Source organism: Danio rerio, chromosome 24, assembly GCF_049306965.1.
Source record: "Danio rerio strain Tuebingen ecotype United States chromosome 24, GRCz12tu, whole genome shotgun sequence".
NCBI lineage: Eukaryota > Metazoa > Chordata > Actinopteri > Cypriniformes > Danionidae > Danio > Danio rerio.
In genome coordinates, this window is record NC_133199.1 from 44492221 (window position 1) to 44511143 (window position 18923).

Sequence of the window (18923 nt, forward strand, 5' to 3'; positions counted from 1 at the left end):
ACAAGATAGGTTTCATTTGCACAGTTTATTCTACATAACTACAGGTAAGGAAGCACATAATCAAACCAAACAATAGTGATGGGTCGGTCTTGAATGATTCATTGATTTTAAATGAATCTTTAATGTGACTCAGGAACGATGAGTCTTCTCAGGCAATGATTCACTCATTTGTACGTGCACACATTGGAATGACTGTCCGAAAAACCCAAAGGCTGGAAAGATCAACTAATCATGGGTCCTACTGTTTGAGACTTGGTTAAGCCTAAATGGTGCTGTTTGTGTCACATGCGTGAGTGACTCTAATTTGTAGACTTGCCAGTAGAGCTGAGCTAATCATAGATGAAAGACCCAGGTAAACAATGAGTGATTATTTTCTCTTTCGTATAGCATTCTTGATTGCAGTGTGATCAACCTTTGGGCTAGTTGTAGATGTGTTTGGAAGATGCTTGTAACATTTTAATGACATTTTGGCAAATTAAACAACATGACTTGAAAAAGATTTGTCCATCTCGCTGAATGAGACTCAAAGGTCCGAGTCAGTAAAATGATCCGAACTTCCCATCACTACCTTTCAGTAAGATGCAAGCGAGAGCTTCACTCTTCTTCCTGACCTTTCTGTGAAAGCAAGAGAAAAGGGAAAGAGAAGTGTTTGCAAAGTGCATTAGTTTACAATAAATCGACTATTAAACTCACTTTGACATTTTACACACTAGGAAGCAGAAAAGTGCTTCTTCATGAATTCATTTACAGCTCATCTAACATCACTAAAAGTAAAGACGCTAGAGACGAAATAGTCTCTAAAGGCCCCGGTATACTTCAAACTAAATTCTGTTTGGTTTCTTTGTTTAAGGACAAGAAGTTTGAAAAGGCTGAGCGATGGTATACTGTTTTCAATCACTTCAGCTGCGCTGTGCTACACTCTTAAAAAATGGTACAATGTTGTACCAAAGAAGCCATGGTAACACTTTACAATAAGGTTCATTAGTTAATGCATTTACTAACATGAACTAATCATGAACAACACTTGTACAGCATTTATTAATCATAATTGAACATTTACTAATGCATTATTAAAATTCAAGTACAAGTCACTGGGGCAGCACCTTTCTATGGGACAGAATTGTACCTTAAGACAAAGAAACAGATGTGTACCATTGCAGTTTGTACCTTTAAGGACGTGATTTGTACCATGGGAAACCAAAATGTACGTTTCGTTTTTAAAACCTGCAGAGACAATATTGTACACAAGGGGTCACCAAACTTGTTTCTGGAGAGCCATACAGATTTTAGCTCCAACTCTAATCAAACACACCTGAACAAGCTAATCAAGGTCTTGCTAGGTATACTTGAATCATCCAGGCAGGTGTGTTGAGGCAAGTTGGAGCTAAACCCTGCAGAGACACCGGCCCTCCAGGACCGAGATTGGTGACCCCTGTTGTACACCTTCAAGGGTACAAAGCTGATGCCTGCAGGTACCACTACAGTGACAAGACACTTTGTACCTTAACAGTGTCAAAAATGCTTACCAAACATTTAGTTAAAATGCCTTAAATGTTTAGTTTACAATATAGTTTTTTATTTTACAAATTGTGTTGTATTATTGAACTTAATAATGAATGTTTATTAGTTTCTTTAAACATATGCTTTTAAATGAGGATTCTTGTTAATATGGAAGTTATTCATAAATCACTTTGCCTTTCCAGTCATGTATATTTTCATTGGTATTGTAATAAATTAGTTGTTCAACACTTTTGTACCTTTAATATGAGAACAAGTGTGTGCCTTCATTTCAATTGTACCCTAAAAGGCACAGAACAGTATCAAAAGAGGTCTTTTTTTGTACCATATAACATACAGTTTTTACAAAAGAGCAAAACTGTTTCTCTAGGAACATTATTTGTACCACCGTGTAGCATTTTTTTTTTTTTTTTTTGAGAGAGAGAGAGAGTGTACAGTGGGTGGGGTTGTAAATGTGTTGTGTTGTATCCCTGAACAGAATGATGGCAGCTGTGACAGAAGAACTGTTTTCTAAACATCTGGCAAACAGCCTTCCACACATAAGGCAAGAAGCACCAGCATGACACCTCACACCTTTACATTGTTTTCTGTTTGCCACAGACAGACACAAAACTGAACATTGTTTAATGCAGGGATGTCCAAACTTGGTTTTGGATGGCCGTGTCCTTGAGAGTTTAGCTCCAACCCTAAACAAACACACCTGAACCAGCTAATCAAGCTCTTACTAGATCAGGGGTGTCCAGAGTCAGTCCTGGAGGGCCGGTGTCCTGCTGACTTTAGCTCCGGCGCGGCCAATCCTCTTGTGCACCACCAGAGGGAGCCATCGACCGAATTCTAATCAGACTCTCGGACTCAAATTCCCATAAGCCCTTCTGCCTGTCACTGATTTCAGCACAGGTGTCTCTCATCTACTCAGTGCATATAAACCTCACTCAGGCCACTGTTCAGTGCGAAGTCTTGATTTGCCCAGCAGTCATCACCGAGCGGTTTTTCTTTGCATTGCTGATTGATCTATGTTCTGAACTTTTGCCCGTTTCACCAATTGAGATTAATATCTGCCTGCCCCGAATACTAGCCTGCTTCTTCGACTGAGAACGTTATCTGCCTGCCCCGAGCTGTGCCTGTTCTACGATTTGATTCCTGGTTTGTCCCTTTCTTGCTATAGTGCATGCAGGGCCGGAGCAAGCTGAACTGCCGCTCTAGGCAAATGACGGTCATGCCGCCCTGTAACCTAAGTGAAAACGGAGGTGACGCCTAGACGCGGATATAACTGAGGCGAGGGTAGTTTAGGGGACGCAGCCCGAGGCACGGGTGGCGAGGGTAGTTTAGGGGATGTCGCCCTCTCTATTCTGCCGCCCTAAACGCGGATATAACTGTGGGCACGGGTGGCGAGGGTAGTTTCGGGGACGCCACTCTCTCTATTCTGCCACCCTAAACGCGGATGAGGGCGCGGGTGGCGAGGGTAGTTTTGGGGAGCCGCACCCTCTCTATTCTGCCGCCCTAGACGCGGATATAACTGAGGCGAGGGTAGTTTAGGGGACGCCGCCTGAGGCACAGGTGGCAAGGGTAGTTTAAGGGGACGCCGCCCTCTCTATTCTGCCGCCCTAGACGCAGATATAACTGAGGCGAGGGTAGTTTAGGGGATGCCACCCAAGGCGGAGGTGGCGAGGGTAGTTTAGGGGACGCCGCCCTCTCTATTCTGCCTCCCTAGACGCGGATATAACTGTGGGCGCGGATGGCGAGGGTAGTTTCGGGGACGCCGCTCTCTCTATTCTGACACCCTAGAAGCAGATGACAACGCAGATGGCGAGGGTAGTTTTGGGGACGCCACCCCCTCTCTATTCTGCCGCCCTAGACACTGATATAACTGAGGCAAGGGTAGTTTAGGGGACACCGCCCGAGGCGCAGGTGGCGAGGGTAGTTTAGGGGACGCCGTCCTCTCTATTCTGCCGCCCTAGACGTAGACATAACTGTGGGCGCGGGTAGTTTCGGGGATGCGGCTCTCTCTATTCTGCCACCCTAGACGCGGATGAGGGCGCAGGTGGTGAGGGTAGTTTCGGGGATGCCGCCCCCTCTCTATACTGCCGTCCTTGGCAGCCGCCTAGGTCGCCTCTATGGACGCGTCGGCCCTGAGTGTATGTTTGTGTTAAATAAAGCTTGCTAATGGATCCAATGGCTTCTGATTCATCACAACACTGGGCTAGCTAATCAAGCTCTTACTTTGCTTGCTAGAAACATCCTTGCTGGTATGTTGAGGCAAGTTGGAGCTAAAATCTGCAGAACACCAGCACTACAGGACCAAGATTGGATACCCCTGGTTTAGAGCTGTGAATAATATATCAGCTCTGCTACTCGACTCTCCCGTGTATTTATGTTGCTAACTTTGTGTTTTGTTGGAGGTTGTTCTCCTGTCTGACCTTCGTAGATATGAGATAAGAATCAGTTGCACATCAAAGCAGGCAGAGTTTCAGAACACACCCACATATTGTGTTATCATCACGCACTAGTAGTAATGTTTAGGATCCAAAACAATCTCCACAGAAAAGTATGCTTTGCTGAACTTTCAAACTGCCAAAATGAACTTTTTGGCTGGATTTTGTTTCAAATCATCATTTCAGTTTGTTCTTCAAATTAGTTTGAAACATACGGGAGCCTTAACACTTGCACCAATCTGTAAAAGATTGACCTCTGCTTCATTTATTTTTAAAGCTGTAATACACAAAAATATAGGATTAATCTGAGATATCTTACCTTGGATCCTGAATCACGGCTCTTGGCTCTCAGCTTGTTGACCTGAGATTCAGCAATATCAGCCCTCTCCTCTGCCTCGTCCAGCTCATGCTGCAGCTTACGGAACTTGGTCAGGTTAGAATTGGCCTGTTCCTCCTGAACAACACAAGGTTATTGACAAAAACAGTATGCAAAATAGTATATATAGTGCATGGATGTGCCAGAAAAGCACTTACAGCCTCTTCAGCAGCTCTCTTGTAGGACTTGACCTTCAGCTGCAGTTTGTCCACCAGATCTTGAAGACGAGCCAGATTCTTACGGTCTTCCTCAGTCTGTTAAAAGATCATTGATTATTCTTGGTCTGGATAGTTTGAAGATTAGGGTATTGCAGTGAATAGAAAAGTAACCTGGTAGGTGAGCTCCTTGATGCGTCTCTCATATTTACGAATTCCTTTCACAGACTCGCTTGCCTTTTTCTGTTCCAACTCCACCTCATTCTCCAGCTCTCTGACCTACCAACAAACATGTTTTTGCATTTATCAAATCTTTAGAAAGCAAATGTATCAATGTCTGAGTTTCATAAACTTACCCTGGCTTCCAGTTTCTGGACCTGCTTCTTGCCACCCTTCATGGCGATCTGCTCAGCTTCATCCAGACGGTGCTGCAGGTCCTTGATGGTCTGCTCCATGTTCTTCTTCATGCGCTCCAGATGAGCACTGGTGTCCTGCTCCTTCTTCAGCTCCTCTGCCATCATGGCAGCATCAGTGATGGCCTTCTTGGCCTTTTCCTCAGCATTCCTGCACTCCTGCACTGCCTCCTCAACCTCAGTCTGAAGCTGAGTATTATCTCCCTCCAGCTTCTTCTTCTGATTCAGCAGGCTGGTGTTCTGAACATGGACAGTGTTGACATTCATTAAGTCTGCAGATGATCATGTGTAATAGAAGAAGTTTACTAATACAGGTGTGTCATACCTGAGAATGCAGGAGCTGAACTCTCTCACTGACGTCCATCAGTTCCTGCTCAGCCAGTTTCCTTCCTCTCTCAGTCTGTTCCACCAGGGATCTCAGCTCATCCAGTTCAGCCTGCAGCAGATTGTTGCGTCTCTCCACAATGGCGATGTTCTCTTTGAGATCATCATTAGCACGTAGGGCATCATCCAGTTGCATTTGGGCATCCTACAAAACACAAGATTTCAAATGAGAGCACAGCAGATATTTGTCAAATGTTTAGTTTATACAATTTAAATCTTGTTTCATACCTTAAGATGCCCCTGAAGACTCTTGAGTTGCTTCTGGGCTTCTGATGCCTGCCTGTTAGCCTGGCTGAGCTGAATCTCCATCTCATTGAGGTCTCCCTCCATCTTCTTCTTCAGTCTGAGAGCTTCATTCCTGCTGCGAGTCTCTGATTCCAGTGAGCTCTGCAGGGTATCAATCATTCTCTGCTGGTTCCTCTTGGCCTGCTCCATCTCTTCATCTTTCTCAGACAGCTTACGCTCAATGTCAGCTTTGATTTGACTGAACTCCAACTGGGCTCTGAGAATCTTTCCTTCTTCATGCTCCAGGGAGCCCTAACAAAATTAAAGTTTAAATTGTTAGCATATTGGCTCTTTTCAGGGGTACAACTACAAAAAACTATACATACAACATCTACAGGTTACAATTAATTCACCTCAGCTTCCTCCAGAGCTGCTTGAATTTCAGCTTTTTCCTGCTCCAACTGCTTACGCATTTTCTCCAGTTCATGTATGTTCTTTCCAGACTCACCAATTTGTTCAGTAAGATCAGCAATCTCCTCTACCGGTTAAGAAATGTAATGATAGTTAATACATGAAAAGCCAGGAGAAATATTTCATTTCAGTAATATGTGAATGCTTAAATGACTAATAAATCGAGGAACCTTGGAGGTTCTTGTTTTCTCTCTTCATGCTCTCCAAATGATCCAGAGACTCCTCATAGGAGTTCTTCAGCTTGAACAGTTCAGTGCTCAGAGATCTGGCTTCCTTCTGGGAGCTTTCCAGCTCACTCTGAGACTCCTCATACTTCTGCTTCCACTCAGCTAGGACCTGTTTGTTATTTAAAGAAGCTTTAAATATCTGCTGATGGTTCTCAATTGGTAATTTATTCAACACTCAGTTTTTTGTTCACCTTGTCAAAGTTTCTTTGCTTCTTGTCCAGAGCAGCAGCAGCAGCATTGGATCTCTCCACGTCCACCATAAGATCTTCAATCTCATTCTGGAGCCTGTGCTTGGTCTTCTCCAGAGAGGAGCATTTAGCATTAACAGCTTCCACTGCTTCTTCTGCATCTTGCAGACGCTGAGCCAGCTTCTTCCTTTATAAATGAACATTTCCAAAACAAGTCTGTGAGGCTTTTCAAAATGTGGATATTTGTGTGATATGCTATAAAGGAAACCACATATTTTCAGTTTCTTACTTGGCATCCTCCAGCTCCTCAGTCCTTTGGATGGCATCAGTTTCATACTTGGTTCTCCACTGAGCCACTTCAGAGTTTGCCTTGGACAGACTACGCTGCAGCTCAGCTTTGGCTTCCTGCTCCTCTTCATATTGTTCCCTCAGCAGGTCAGAATCATGACGAGCAGACTGAACTGCATGTGCCAGGGCATTCTTTGCCTATAAGTTATTTAAAATGAATGTTTTTGGTCATGGAGAACTCCCTAACCCCTAATGCTGCTGCATAAGCCTCTAGTCCGTTTGAGGGGTGTGGGGTTGAATCCCATGGATATTTAAACCATTATAGCTTATTGGGTGACAGTGCAGTGATTAAGGTGAATGATGGCTGTCCTGTGCTACTCTAAGCCTCTGATAAATCTAAATTCCAGCAACAGCCAAGGCTAGGACTAGTAACAAAGTTTATTTCTAGAAATTTTCTGGTTGAGTAAGACTAAACATCTTAGGCAGTAAACTACCTCAGTGACAAAACATGAGCAAGGCACTTGACTGACCTCGTAACATGACTTTTGGTTGTATTATATGCCGCTGAATTTTTGATTGCTGCAATACCTTGACTTCCTCCTCAAGTTGTCTCTTGAGGTCCTCAATCTGCTGGGTGTAGGACTGCTTGCTTCTAGTTAGCTGAGAGACCAATGAGTCTTTCTCTTCCAGCTGTCTCGTAAGCTCCCCTAAATTGAAATGAAGCCTTTAAGTTGCAAAAAGTAGCATTTGATCTTGAATTAGTCTAACAGAAAACATAAATACATTATCTGAGTACATACCATTTTCGGTTTGCAATCTTGCTTTTTGCATTGTAAAGTCATTGATGCTGCGTTGCCCTTCTTCATATTTTGTTCTATATTCTGACATCTGGTCTTCAAGGGTCCTGCACATCTTCTCTAGGTTTGCCTTGAGATATATTATATAGATAGTGATTATTAAATTATGAAACAATACATTATTTTTAAGAACAGCTGAACTGGAATAAAACAGTTTAAATAGTGTCATGGGAGAATTCATTACCTTGGCCTTGGCAAGCTGCTCCATGTTGGAGACCACATCGTCCAGTTCCAGTCTGAGTTCGCTCTTCTCTTTCTCCAGCTTCTGCTTGACTCTCTGAAGGTTGTCGATCTGCTCTCCCAGATCAGACACACTGTCGGCATGTTTCTTCCTTAGGGTAGAAGCAGTGGCCTCATGCTGCAGAGTGGCCTCTTCAAGGTCTCTGCGCAGTTTCTGGAACTCAGCTTCACGTTTCTTGTTCATCTCGATCTGGGCAGCGGTGGCTCCACCAGCCTCCTCCAACCTCTCGCTGATCTCCTCCAGTTCTCTGGACAGATCGGCTCTCTGTTTCTCAACTTTGGCACGAGCAGCTCTCTCAGCCTCCAGCTCTTCCTCAAGCTCCTCAATTCGGGCCTGATATTGAGGAAAACCAATGTTACAGCTAGAGGTCCTAGTTATCCATCTGTTTCTTGTTAGGAATTAAGAACTTTACCTGCAGCTCCTTCAGTTTCTTCTGGAGTTGGGTTGCCATTGCTTGCTCATCTTCAATCCTGCTAGTGAGCTGGCTGATCTCAAAATCTTTTCTGTTTTGCAGATTATATTTGATTAACAGGGATTCAGAGATTTGTAATTAGTGATTAGTTAAAAAAATATTTTCCACCCCACTGTAACCTACTTTTTAAGTCTCTCTTCCAGTTGTTGTTTGTCATTTTCCAGGTCCATCACACTCTCTTGGGTCAACTTTAAGTCTCCCTCCAGCTTCCTCTTTGCCCTTTCCAGATCCATACGAAGCTTCTTTTCCTGTTCCAGGGAACCTTCGAGCTGGAAAGACGATATTTTGTATTTTATTTCCTTTCATGATTAATGTCAACTTTTTCATTGAAGTCTCAACAAACTACCCACATCATCCACTTGCTGCTCCAGCTTGGCTTTGGCTTTGGTGAGTGTGTTGACTTTGTCTTCCTCACTCTGGAGGTCGTCCAGTGTTTGCTGATGGGCCTCCTGTAGAGCTTTCTTCTCCTTAGTGAGCCTAGCAATAATCTCATCCAAAGCTGCCATCTCTTCTGTCAGGTTTTTAACCTGTAGAATTGTGGCATTGTATTAAGGACTTTTAATACACCATTACTGCAACACTAACCAGGTCAAAATGAAAAACAAACCTTGTTCTCAGTGGCATGTTTCTCCTTCTCCACTTTGGCCAGAGTGAGCTCCAGATCATCAATGTCTTTCTTGAGTTCAGAGCATTCATCCTCCAGCTTTCTCTTCTTGGCAGTCAGCTCAGCATTCATTTCCTCTTCATCCTCCAGCCTCTCCGTCAGCTCTTTGGCTTTAGCCTCAAGCTGGATCTTGTTCTTGATCAAACCTTCACATCTTTCTTCAGCATCGCAAAGATTATCTTGCTCCTGTTTACAGATACAGAACATTATTCGTATTCATTTTCCAAATGTTTTTATTATTAAGTTTCTTTCATGATATATGCTCACAGCTTGAACTGCAAGCTGCAGGTCATTCTTCTCTTGGAGAAGAGAAACCATCTTTTCTTCAAGCTCCTTTCTGCGGGCTTCAGATTTGGCATACGCCTCCTTCAACTTCAGGAATTCTTCCTTCATGTTGGCCATCTCTTTCTCAGCTTCAGCAGATCTGAGCAGTGGTTTGATCTTGAAGTACAGCTTCATCCAAGGCCAATTCTTGACCCCCATGAAGGCACGCACATTCCACTGGATCACCAGCAAGGCATCTCTAAAAAATACAACAATTTCTGTACCATTTATCTTTTTGTGTTGAAAGATTTAGGTGGTCACTTAGTTACCTGCGGTCAACAAGCTTCTGGAATTCAATTCTTGAGAGAAGACCTCGTGATCTAGCTTGAATATTGGTGATAATGAGAGCAAGACGATCATCTCTCATTTCTTCAAGGGTTCCCAACAGTCCAGCCTTGAAGAACACCTTAAAACATATAATTGTAATTTCAGAGATGCTTAACCACACCAGATCTTTTAAAAATGTAAACATTGTTTTCTAGGAAGGTATTAACATCAGTCGCTATTCAGCATCTGTCTGTGTGCCAATGCATTTATGTATAGAAAACAATGTAAAGGCACTTTAAACATAGGAGGTACTCTATCAGGTAATCTTTAAGAAGTGATTACAACATGAAAACCTTGGTATGTCCAAACTTGTACTGGTTGTGGTCAATATCCAACGATCCCAATAACTTTTCAGCTCCTTTCCTGCTGTCAATGAACTGACCATCTGGGATGGCAGCAGGGTTCAGGATGCGATATCTGTTATATTTGAAAGAGAACACAAATGTTGATTTTTTTACAGTTTCATCTGTAACTTTTGTATAAATAAGTGAATTTCACCTCTGCTTGAAATCTCCATACAGGATCCTGTTGGGAAAGCCCTTTCTGCAGATTCTGATGCCCTCCAGCACACCGTTACAGCGCAGCTGGTGCATGACCAGAGGATTCTCCATCGCCCCAGGAGTCTTAGTCTCATTGGGGATGATGCAGCGCACAAAGTGAGGGTGAGTTGACCTCAAGTTGGTCATCAGCTTATTCAGGTTCTCCTGTGGATGGATATTATTCATCATTCTGCTCATTTATATTTTAGATTGGCATAGTGATCTAGGAAACCAAATCATAATATATTATTCCCTGTTGCTATGAATACAATAATAAGTTTTACCCTGTGAAGTGCAGATACTGTCTGGAAAGAAGAGCCCTTTTTCTTCTTCTCCTTTGTTTTCCCACCTCCTCCCTCCATGGCTGTTGAAAGAAACCATTATCATCCTTAATATTTCTTGAATATTGCAATAAGTCTTTGTCTTAAGGATTGTTCCTTTTTGAAATAAAAAAACTCACCTAAGTCAGCACCAGTATAATTAGCAAACAGGTTTGACAACAGTTTCATGGTGGACTTCTGATACAGGCCAACAACAGTCTCGTTGAGAGGATCCTTGTTCTTCACCAGCCAGTTATTGATGTTGTAGTCAACAGTGCCAGCGTAGTGAACCAGGGAGAAATGAGCCTCTGGTTTACCCTTGACAATCCTGGGCTTCTGGAAATTGTTGGATTTCCCCAAGTGGTTGTCATAAAGCTTTGCTTTAAAGGTTGCATCACTGGCTTTAGGGAACATGCACTCCTCTTCAAGGATGGACATGATACCCATGGGCTGGGATTAAAAATGACACTTATCCAACTGAATGTAAAAGTAGCTATTAAGTTTCAAAACGAGATGACTTTGCTCACGCACCTTTTCAATGAGATCAATACAAGCCTGTAAGTCCATGCCGAAGTCAATGAACGTCCACTCAATCCCTTCCTTCTTGTATTCCTCTTGCTCCAGCACAAACATGTGGTGGTTGAAGAACTGCTGCAACTTCTCATTAGTGAAGTTGATGCACAGCTGCTCAAAGGTGTTGAACTGCAAGTGAAATATATTATAGAATCATGACACAGCAAACACAACTAGAGTATTTGAATATCATTAATCAGCTTACATCAAAGATCTCAAAGCCAGCAATGTCCAGCACACCAATGAAGTACTGCCGAGGCTGTCTGGTGTCCAGGGATTGGTTGATTCTCACCACCATCCAGAGGAACATCTTCTCATATACAGATTTGGAAAGGGCACCAACAGCATAGTATACCTTTGTGTGGGGGTATGAACAGTAAATCAATAAGACTATGTCTTAGTACACAGATATTAGGTTGTTTTGTCAACAATGGGATCATTTCAACCTGCTGGACATTCTGTCCTTTGGTGACCCACTCATTTCCTACTTTGACTCTTGGGTGGCACAGAGCCTTGAGGAGGTCAGCAGAGTTCAGGCCCATCAGATAAGCTGATTTATCAGCATCTGTCATCAATAAGAGAAAATGATGGATAGTAATTATCTGTTTATCAACCAATGCCTTCAACATTGTCAACATTTCCCCCTAATACTGACCCTCAGTGCCATCAGCCTCGGCCTGTTCCTCTCTCTGCTTCTGCTTGAACTTCATGTTGCCGTAGTGCATGATGGCACCAATCAGCTTGTAGATGCTGTTCTTCTCCTCTTGGGTGAAGCCCAGCACATCAAACGCTTCCTGTAATGCAGAATATTACACATTTTCACAAAGCCAGTAGTAAAAATAACTAATAGACTCAATCACAGGCTACTTGTTGCTTTAGTGACTAATGCATAGACATTATATTTTATTCATCGCATTCACTCTTCTGTCATATCTCTACAACTTTCTTATCATGGACATTATAAATATTTACATATTGTATCACATGCTTATTTACTTATCACAGCTAAGAACATATTTCAATAAATGTGGGCCAGTTTCTGTTGCACATCTGAATCTGGTCTACACTTTGTTTTATATGCATTTTTGCTTTATAAAGATTCGTTCATTCACTCATTTTCTTTTCGGCTTGGTCCCTTTATAAATAAGGGGTCACCACAGCGGAATGAACCGCCAATGTATCCAGCATATGTTTTACGCAGCGGATGCCCTTCCAGCTGCAACCCATTACTGAGAAACATCCATACACTAGCTGTAGAGATTAATACTGCATGAACATGAAAAAAAAACAAAGTTTTTTTTAGATTTTTAAAATGATTTGTCATCATACGCACATCTGTAGCCATCAGCTCATCAGCGTCATTAATTGAAGCAACTTGTGTCTCTCCTTGGGAGATGAAGGCATAATCGTACGGGTTTGCTGTGATCAGCAGCATCTCTGAGAGAGTGAGAATAAGTTTTTATGAGAAATGCAAGAAATTTGTGTCTCTTACCTTGTAGTTTTGTTACTAGATGTGTGATTTTGCTCACCCAGAAGTTCTGGTTTCTTCTGAGACAGAATCTGGTAGAAGATGTGATAATCTCTCTCAGCCTTGAGCTGGAAAGTCACACGAGACTTCTCCAGGAGATCTGTGACAAAGAACATTTGCTTTAAATCATGAATCCATTAAGTATTTGGAACTAAGAATAAGAGTGTTCATACAAGTTTCTATATCTGCTGAAGCCAGTTTCCCATTTGCTGCAAAGTGAATGCGGATGAACTTGCCCTGTTTGAGAAGATGAAAGCGTTTGCTTTTAATTAAAAGCCATTTTGTCATTTTGAATCTCATTGTATTTACTTACAAATCTGGAGGAGTTGTCATTCCTGATGGTCTTGGCATTCCCAAAGGCCTCAAGAGCAGGATTACACTGGATGATTTGATCCTCCAGAGTACCCTAGAAAACACAACATTTAGCAACTGGACAATAAACAAAATGGCAGAACTATTTTATTTTGAATCCATTTCAGTGTTTTCTCTAGGATTTTTTCCTACTATAGAGGCAGTCCTTTTTTTTACACAGATCTACCAAATACCCATGGCGTTATTTCAATGACAAATGTTGTGAGCGCAGTATTAGAAGTCGAGATTGCATTTATGTAATAACCTACATGTACGAGCATGTGAATCTCTGCTTGCACGGCGATTTCCTCTGCTCGTGCACAAAACTTCTTGCACGCCCTCAAATATAAGCCGCTTCAAGAGCGCGCAGATCTTCTTGTGCGCTCTCAAATAAACGCTGCTGAAGTGTGATTTAGTGCTAGTGATTTATGTAACGAGTATGTCTCCAACATTTATTAGATTTGCTAGGAATATTTATGAATGAGTAGCATAAATGCGTCCTGAAGTAAAGTGAAACGGCTATACGTCGTGTTTGCTGGCCTCATGCATCACGCACCTGTCAGCCAGTCAGTCAGTCAGCATGTCACCTTAAAGGGTTGAACAAATGATGCACAGCACTATTACGGTTACAGAAAAGTTCGCGCTGTTATAATTCACTTACCTTTTAATACGTTTTGAATATACGTTTTGATATGTTTTGAATAAGAAGCTGTAATGTAGCCATGGCGGGATGAATTTTGGCGTGACGCCCCGCCATGGAAGAATGAATGTAGCAGAAACCATGCATTTATCTCGATTTCCTCATTTCACCTTCTTTTCAGTGGTCTCCTTCTTTGTAGGACTAGCAGCAATGCTGGCAAAATACTGAATGACTCTCTTAGTGTTCACAGTCTTTCCAGCACCAGATTCTCCACTTCAGGTACAAAAATAAAACATGTCAAAAGACTACACATTTATCTTTTAATCAAAGCCATAGAAAGTGATCTGCATAATCAGACTTACGTGATAAGAATAGACTGATTTTCTCTGTCTGAAAAGGCAATACAAATATTGTTGAATTGTTGGTCAAAGTTTTCCATCAGTTTTCTTGTATGACTAACAGCAATACTAGATAAAAGATGCAATGAATTTTAGGTTAATTGTCATTCAACTGTGAACCACTGGTGACGCACCTGACAGCATGTACTGGTAGGCGTTGTCAGAGATGGAGAAGATGTGAGGAGGAGCTTCACTCCTCTTCTTTCCTCTGTAAGCCAGAACCACCTCCTGATTGTACACTGGCAGCCACTTGTAGGGGTTGACAGTGACACAGAAGAGGCCAGAGTAGGTCTGGAAGAGATCGACAGCAGCTTTAGATCTGCTCCTCCATCATAAAGTGAGTGTGAGAGTGTTTTAAGACTCCACTCACGTAGATCATCCAGGCTGCGTAACGCTCTTTGAGGTTAAACAGCACAGCAGGCTCGTGCAGGAAGGTGAACATCGCCATGTCCTCAATCTTATCAAACTTTGGCGGGTTCTGAGGGTGAACATCGCACTCCTTCACAGTGACGGTCTGTAAAAATATGCATGCTTCAACGGTTTTTACTCAAAACTATGTGTTTCTCCAAGATAGTTAAGTGATAGAGGGGGATTAAAGCCTGACAGGTTTATCAGAAGACTGTAGGAACTTATACTACAATAAAAACCGACTGGATGTACATTATCCCGTGTATTACATGGCTAATCGAAGCAATTAGACACAAAATATTGATTTGAGCTGTAATATTTGACTAGCTCTTCAATTAAATGTGAAGCCGTATGCAGTCTGCACTAAAATACTTATTATTCAGTCACAAGATCCAGCCAAGAACAAATGTGTGATTAATAAACATATAAATATGAATGTGTTCAATAGCCATGATGTACTGAAGCTTCCAGATGAGCATGTGTTATTAGTTGTCATCTGGAAATAACATATCTTTTAATGTCAAGGTTGACCAATCAGAATCAAATATTCCAGAGAGCCGTGCACTACTCAGCACAGATAACTGTAACTTACTTTCCCTTTTTCAGTCTCACAGGTGACTTTATCACCATCCCGACTGATAATGCTTCCTTTCACATACTCTTCATCAGTATCCGGGACGAAACATTCCTTTTTCATGTCAAAGGGGCGAGTTTGGGCCTCCAGACGCTCCCGGTCCGACTTCCTGAGATACGGAGCCGCAGCTCCAAACTCCTCCATCAGAGCATCCCCCATCTTTCACTAAAGAGTTAACACATTATAAGCTTACAAGGGGGGATGTGAACAAATCAGAAACTGTTATTAGCATCACCAGTGGCTATTACGTGAACTGCAGCAGCACAGTGCTGTTTTCTTTTGTTTTTGATTTGCAGTAAAAATGAGAAGATTTGCACTTTCAGGCTTGCACTCTCATGCTGCATTCACACCAGACAAGGAAAGCGGGGATAAATTGCGCTATTCGCGTGTAAATAACCTCATAAAACATTTGAGTTTACTCGCTTCATTCGCGCGTCAAACCCCGCTTCATTCGCGCGTCAAATCCGCTTCAAGTCCACTTCATTTGCATGTCAAATCCGCTTCATTTGCATGTCAAATCCGCTTCATTTGCGCGTCAAATCCGCTTCAAGTCCGCTTCATTTGCATGTCAAATCCGCTTCATTCGCTTGTCAAATACGCTTCATTCGCGCGTCAAATCCACTTTATTCGCGTGTCAAATCCGCTTCATTCGCGCGTCAAATTCACCTTAGAACAGACGCGGACTCGCGTAATGGGCAAGGCTTCTGTTCACCGCGTGAACATTTGAGTTTACTGGCTTCATTCGCGCTTTAAATCCTGCTTCATTCGCGCGTTAAACCCCGCTTCATTCGCGCGTTAAACCCCGCTTCATTCGCGCGTTAAACCCCGCTTCATTCGCGCGTTAAACCCCGCTTCGTTCGCGTGTTAAACCCCGCTTCGTTCGCGCGTTAAACCCCGCTTCGTTCGCGCGTTAAACCCCGCTTCGTTCGCGCGTTAAACCCCGCTTCGTTCGCGCGTTAAACCCCGCTTCATTCGCGCATCAAACCCCACATAATTTGCGTGTCAAATTCGCTTCATTTGTGCGTCAAATTTACCTTAGAACAGACGCGGACTCGCGTGATGGGCAGGGCTTCATAGCTAAATGGCTAACATGGATTTTATTGAGAAAATATCAGTGTTTATGTGCTTTATGAAGGCTGAAAAACAGCGTCTATACGTTTAGGGTCGTGTCTGAGTCCACTAGATTCTTTCAGAGGTGCACCAGCTCTGTGAGCTCATAAACTCCTCCAAAAACTGAACCAGGATGATGGAGGCTTTTTGCGGTGAACTTTTGAACTCTTTTAACTTTTTGTCGGTGTCGGCTGAAGGATTTCTCCCTGGACACCAACTACAGGTGTACGTCACAATCACACCCCCACAAGAGCAAGCTACTGATTGGTTAACGCGGCGCGAATGTCCGCTAAAGTTCAGACTTTTGAACTTAAGCCATTCGCACGTATCGCGCCGCAGGATGTCTATTTGCGCGTTTGCATTGACTTAACATGTAAATCACTCGCGATTGACGCGCGTTCTGCGTCTGGTGTGAACGCAGCATCAGGCAACTGTGCTTCCTCTGCGAGTGACATCATTTACAATCAACACCTGCACTCTCCTGTCACATCACTTGTAGTCAACACAAATAAACTGGAAGTAATTTTCCAGTTTGTTTGCGTTGCCATTGACGACGTTGTCAAATAATTCTAAGTAGTTAAGTTGTATACCATGACAGATCCCCTCACTCCCCGAATAGCAGTTTGTGTATTCATATGATTATAATGCTTCAACGTTACTGCAATGATTCTTAAATGACTTGGGAAACTATTCTTTATTCAGCAGGTCCCAGGACGATTGCAAATAAAAATGCAGATGTCGATGCAAGTGATGTGGCAGGACAGTGCAGGGCTCGGTTGCATGAAAGTCCCTAACCAAAAAAATCGCCCAGTTTGAAGGTTAACGGTACCCTTAGTAAAGGTTGGGTTCCAAGAACAAAACAAAAAAACGATCAGCTTAAGGAATTTAAGGCTGTTGTTAAGTATTTCCCCTTAGTCCTTAGTAACAATGTCCTCTTAAAACATTTAAGGGATCAAATCAGCTCCCTGAACAAATGACACTCAAAATGCAAGCATTCTCACCCAAACAAAGTGTTTTAAATAAAGGGCTCCCGGACTGTAGATAAATCATTCAATAAACTATTTAATAAATAAACTAATATATGCGTGTCTGAAATGAAAAGAAATAGCAGTTTCAGTTCAGCTTCAAAAGTCTCCACATGATCCCAGCCCAGTTTGACAAACATAATGTCGAGACAGACTCGATAGGGGAACGTTTCGACTCGCTTAATGCAAAGAAATACGCCACAGATGATGTGTACTGCAGAGCTGTTGTGAGAAAAGCATTCATGGCTCTTTACGATCTGTTTACGTAACTATAGCAACTGCAGCGCCTGTCACCGAATGTTGCTAGAAACTACAGTGAACGCTTAGAAAAAGAGCACTAATGTTAATGATGACCGATAAATTACAATCGATGATGTCGATTGTAAATGACGTCACTTGCAGAGGAAGCACGGTTGCCTGAAAGTGCAAGTCCGAGAGTGCAAGCCTGAAAGTGCAAGTGCAAATCTCCAGCCAGACTCTATTGGTAAAAATAAGCATCCACACTGCTGAGATACATTAAATCAATGTGTTTGCCATACGCTTTCATCTAAATAATGAACTAAACATAAGAAAATTGAGAAAACAGCAGTTGAGAAAGCATCCAGAAATCAACAGACGAGCTCATTAAGATCACACTGTTATGATGAGTTTAATTATGAGGTATAGTTAAGACTATAGACTATAAACATCTGGCTCTTTAGTCCCTTTCCTACAGAATAACCCGTAATTAGTTCACACAGTTATTATTCTTTAGATATTTGTTTTCCAGCAAATTTATTTTCCACCCGTTTATACAAAAGCAATCATTATTAGTAATTAGTAATTAATTTAAATAAATATATTTAACACAGATATGCACTCTAAAAATGCTGGCTTGAAAAAATAGACACACACAAATGTCCATATTTGACCCAGTGTTCTGTTAATTCAACCCAGCATTTGTTATAGTGTAGACAGTGGGAAGGTGAAGAACGATCTAAATCTTTCATACCTCTTTGTATGTTATTAATAGTTACTCAATGCCACAGTCAATCTTCTGACTTAGGTTAATGATGGTGTATTGCTTTAACAATTGCATCTCCATATTCTTCATCAAATGCATGCTTCACAATCATACATTATTACCTCTGACAGCGTCCACCACAGACAAGATCACTGCCCTGTAAACAATGCATTCAAAACATCATCATGACTCAGAACAATCCCACATCTTGCTGGATGACTATACATATTTGCACGTTACCTGTTCACTAGTTGTAGGCTTGATGGAAAGTTGAATGGGCAAAGCTGAAGATCCTCTCAACAGCGTGTGCCTCCTCTCTTTTATAAAGCCACTATCCATCTAAATAAGGGAGTTGGCACACTGTTATGCCAAACCACCGCTATTGTGTTCGTCTGAGGCAGGGAGGGATAAGCATAGTTTTTCAAACACTCCAGTCATTCCACTGCTGCCAACAACATCCCATAATGGGACATATTCAAAGGGAAACAGTCCTAAATGTGTTCAAAATAATCAAAATCACATTTGACCAATGCAAAAAGGCAGCAATGAATAGATAGTTTACTCTAAAATGTAATTTTACTCATACTCAAGTGGTTGGCAAAGCTTTTATGAATTTCTTCTCTTGAACATAAAGCAAGATATTCAGAACTATTTTGAGAATAATCAGCTTTTGACATCTATAATAGGAATAGACATTACTATTAAAGTCAATGGCTGCTTTTTTCAGTATATTTTCCTTTGTCATCACCCACTGTTTCAGTTTCATTCTTCTGTTGAACACAGAGTTTTCAGTTTTAGTTTTAATTGCTTGATTGCACTAAAATTGTATTAT

General features: G+C 42.0%; 1 protein-coding gene and 1 long non-coding RNA gene across 12 annotated transcripts in view; one reads left to right on the forward strand and one right to left on the reverse strand.

The window, feature by feature from the left end:
• Positions 1-18923, forward strand: part of LOC101882775 (uncharacterized) — a 73809-nt gene that overhangs the window by 28485 nt on the left and 26401 nt on the right. For 7 of the 11 annotated variants that reach the window (XR_012399611.1, XR_012399606.1, XR_012399605.1 and 4 more), the window contains one exon: positions 10084-10224. This is a non-coding gene — a long non-coding RNA (uncharacterized lncRNA). Of the gene's footprint in view, positions 1-1996; positions 2063-10083; positions 13797-18923 lie in introns of those variants that run through there. The other 4 variants (XR_012399604.1, XR_012399609.1, XR_012399610.1 and 1 more) reach the window with 2 other exon arrangements.
• On the reverse strand, positions 9-18432 carry LOC141375018 (myosin-7-like). Its single transcript, XM_021470415.3, has 39 exons — positions 18332-18432; positions 18214-18248; positions 14912-15118; positions 14282-14425; positions 14046-14202; positions 13876-13903; positions 13684-13786; positions 12836-12928; positions 12696-12759; positions 12524-12622; positions 12328-12431; positions 11650-11788; positions 11441-11559; positions 11200-11349; positions 10953-11123; positions 10562-10871; positions 10386-10465; positions 10061-10266; positions 9856-9979; positions 9505-9641; positions 9179-9434; positions 8855-9097; positions 8598-8774; positions 8371-8516; positions 8188-8278; positions 7719-8108; positions 7478-7604; positions 7266-7384; positions 6679-6875; positions 6393-6576; positions 6145-6310; positions 5917-6041; positions 5507-5815; positions 5220-5423; positions 4838-5134; positions 4656-4760; positions 4485-4580; positions 4270-4404; positions 9-615 (listed from the first exon to the last, which is right to left on the reverse strand). Exons 3-39 carry the CDS (start codon positions 15110-15112, stop codon positions 595-597), a joined length of 5817 nt encoding a protein of 1938 aa, XP_021326090.2. The 5' UTR covers positions 15113-15118; positions 18214-18248; positions 18332-18432; the 3' UTR covers positions 9-594.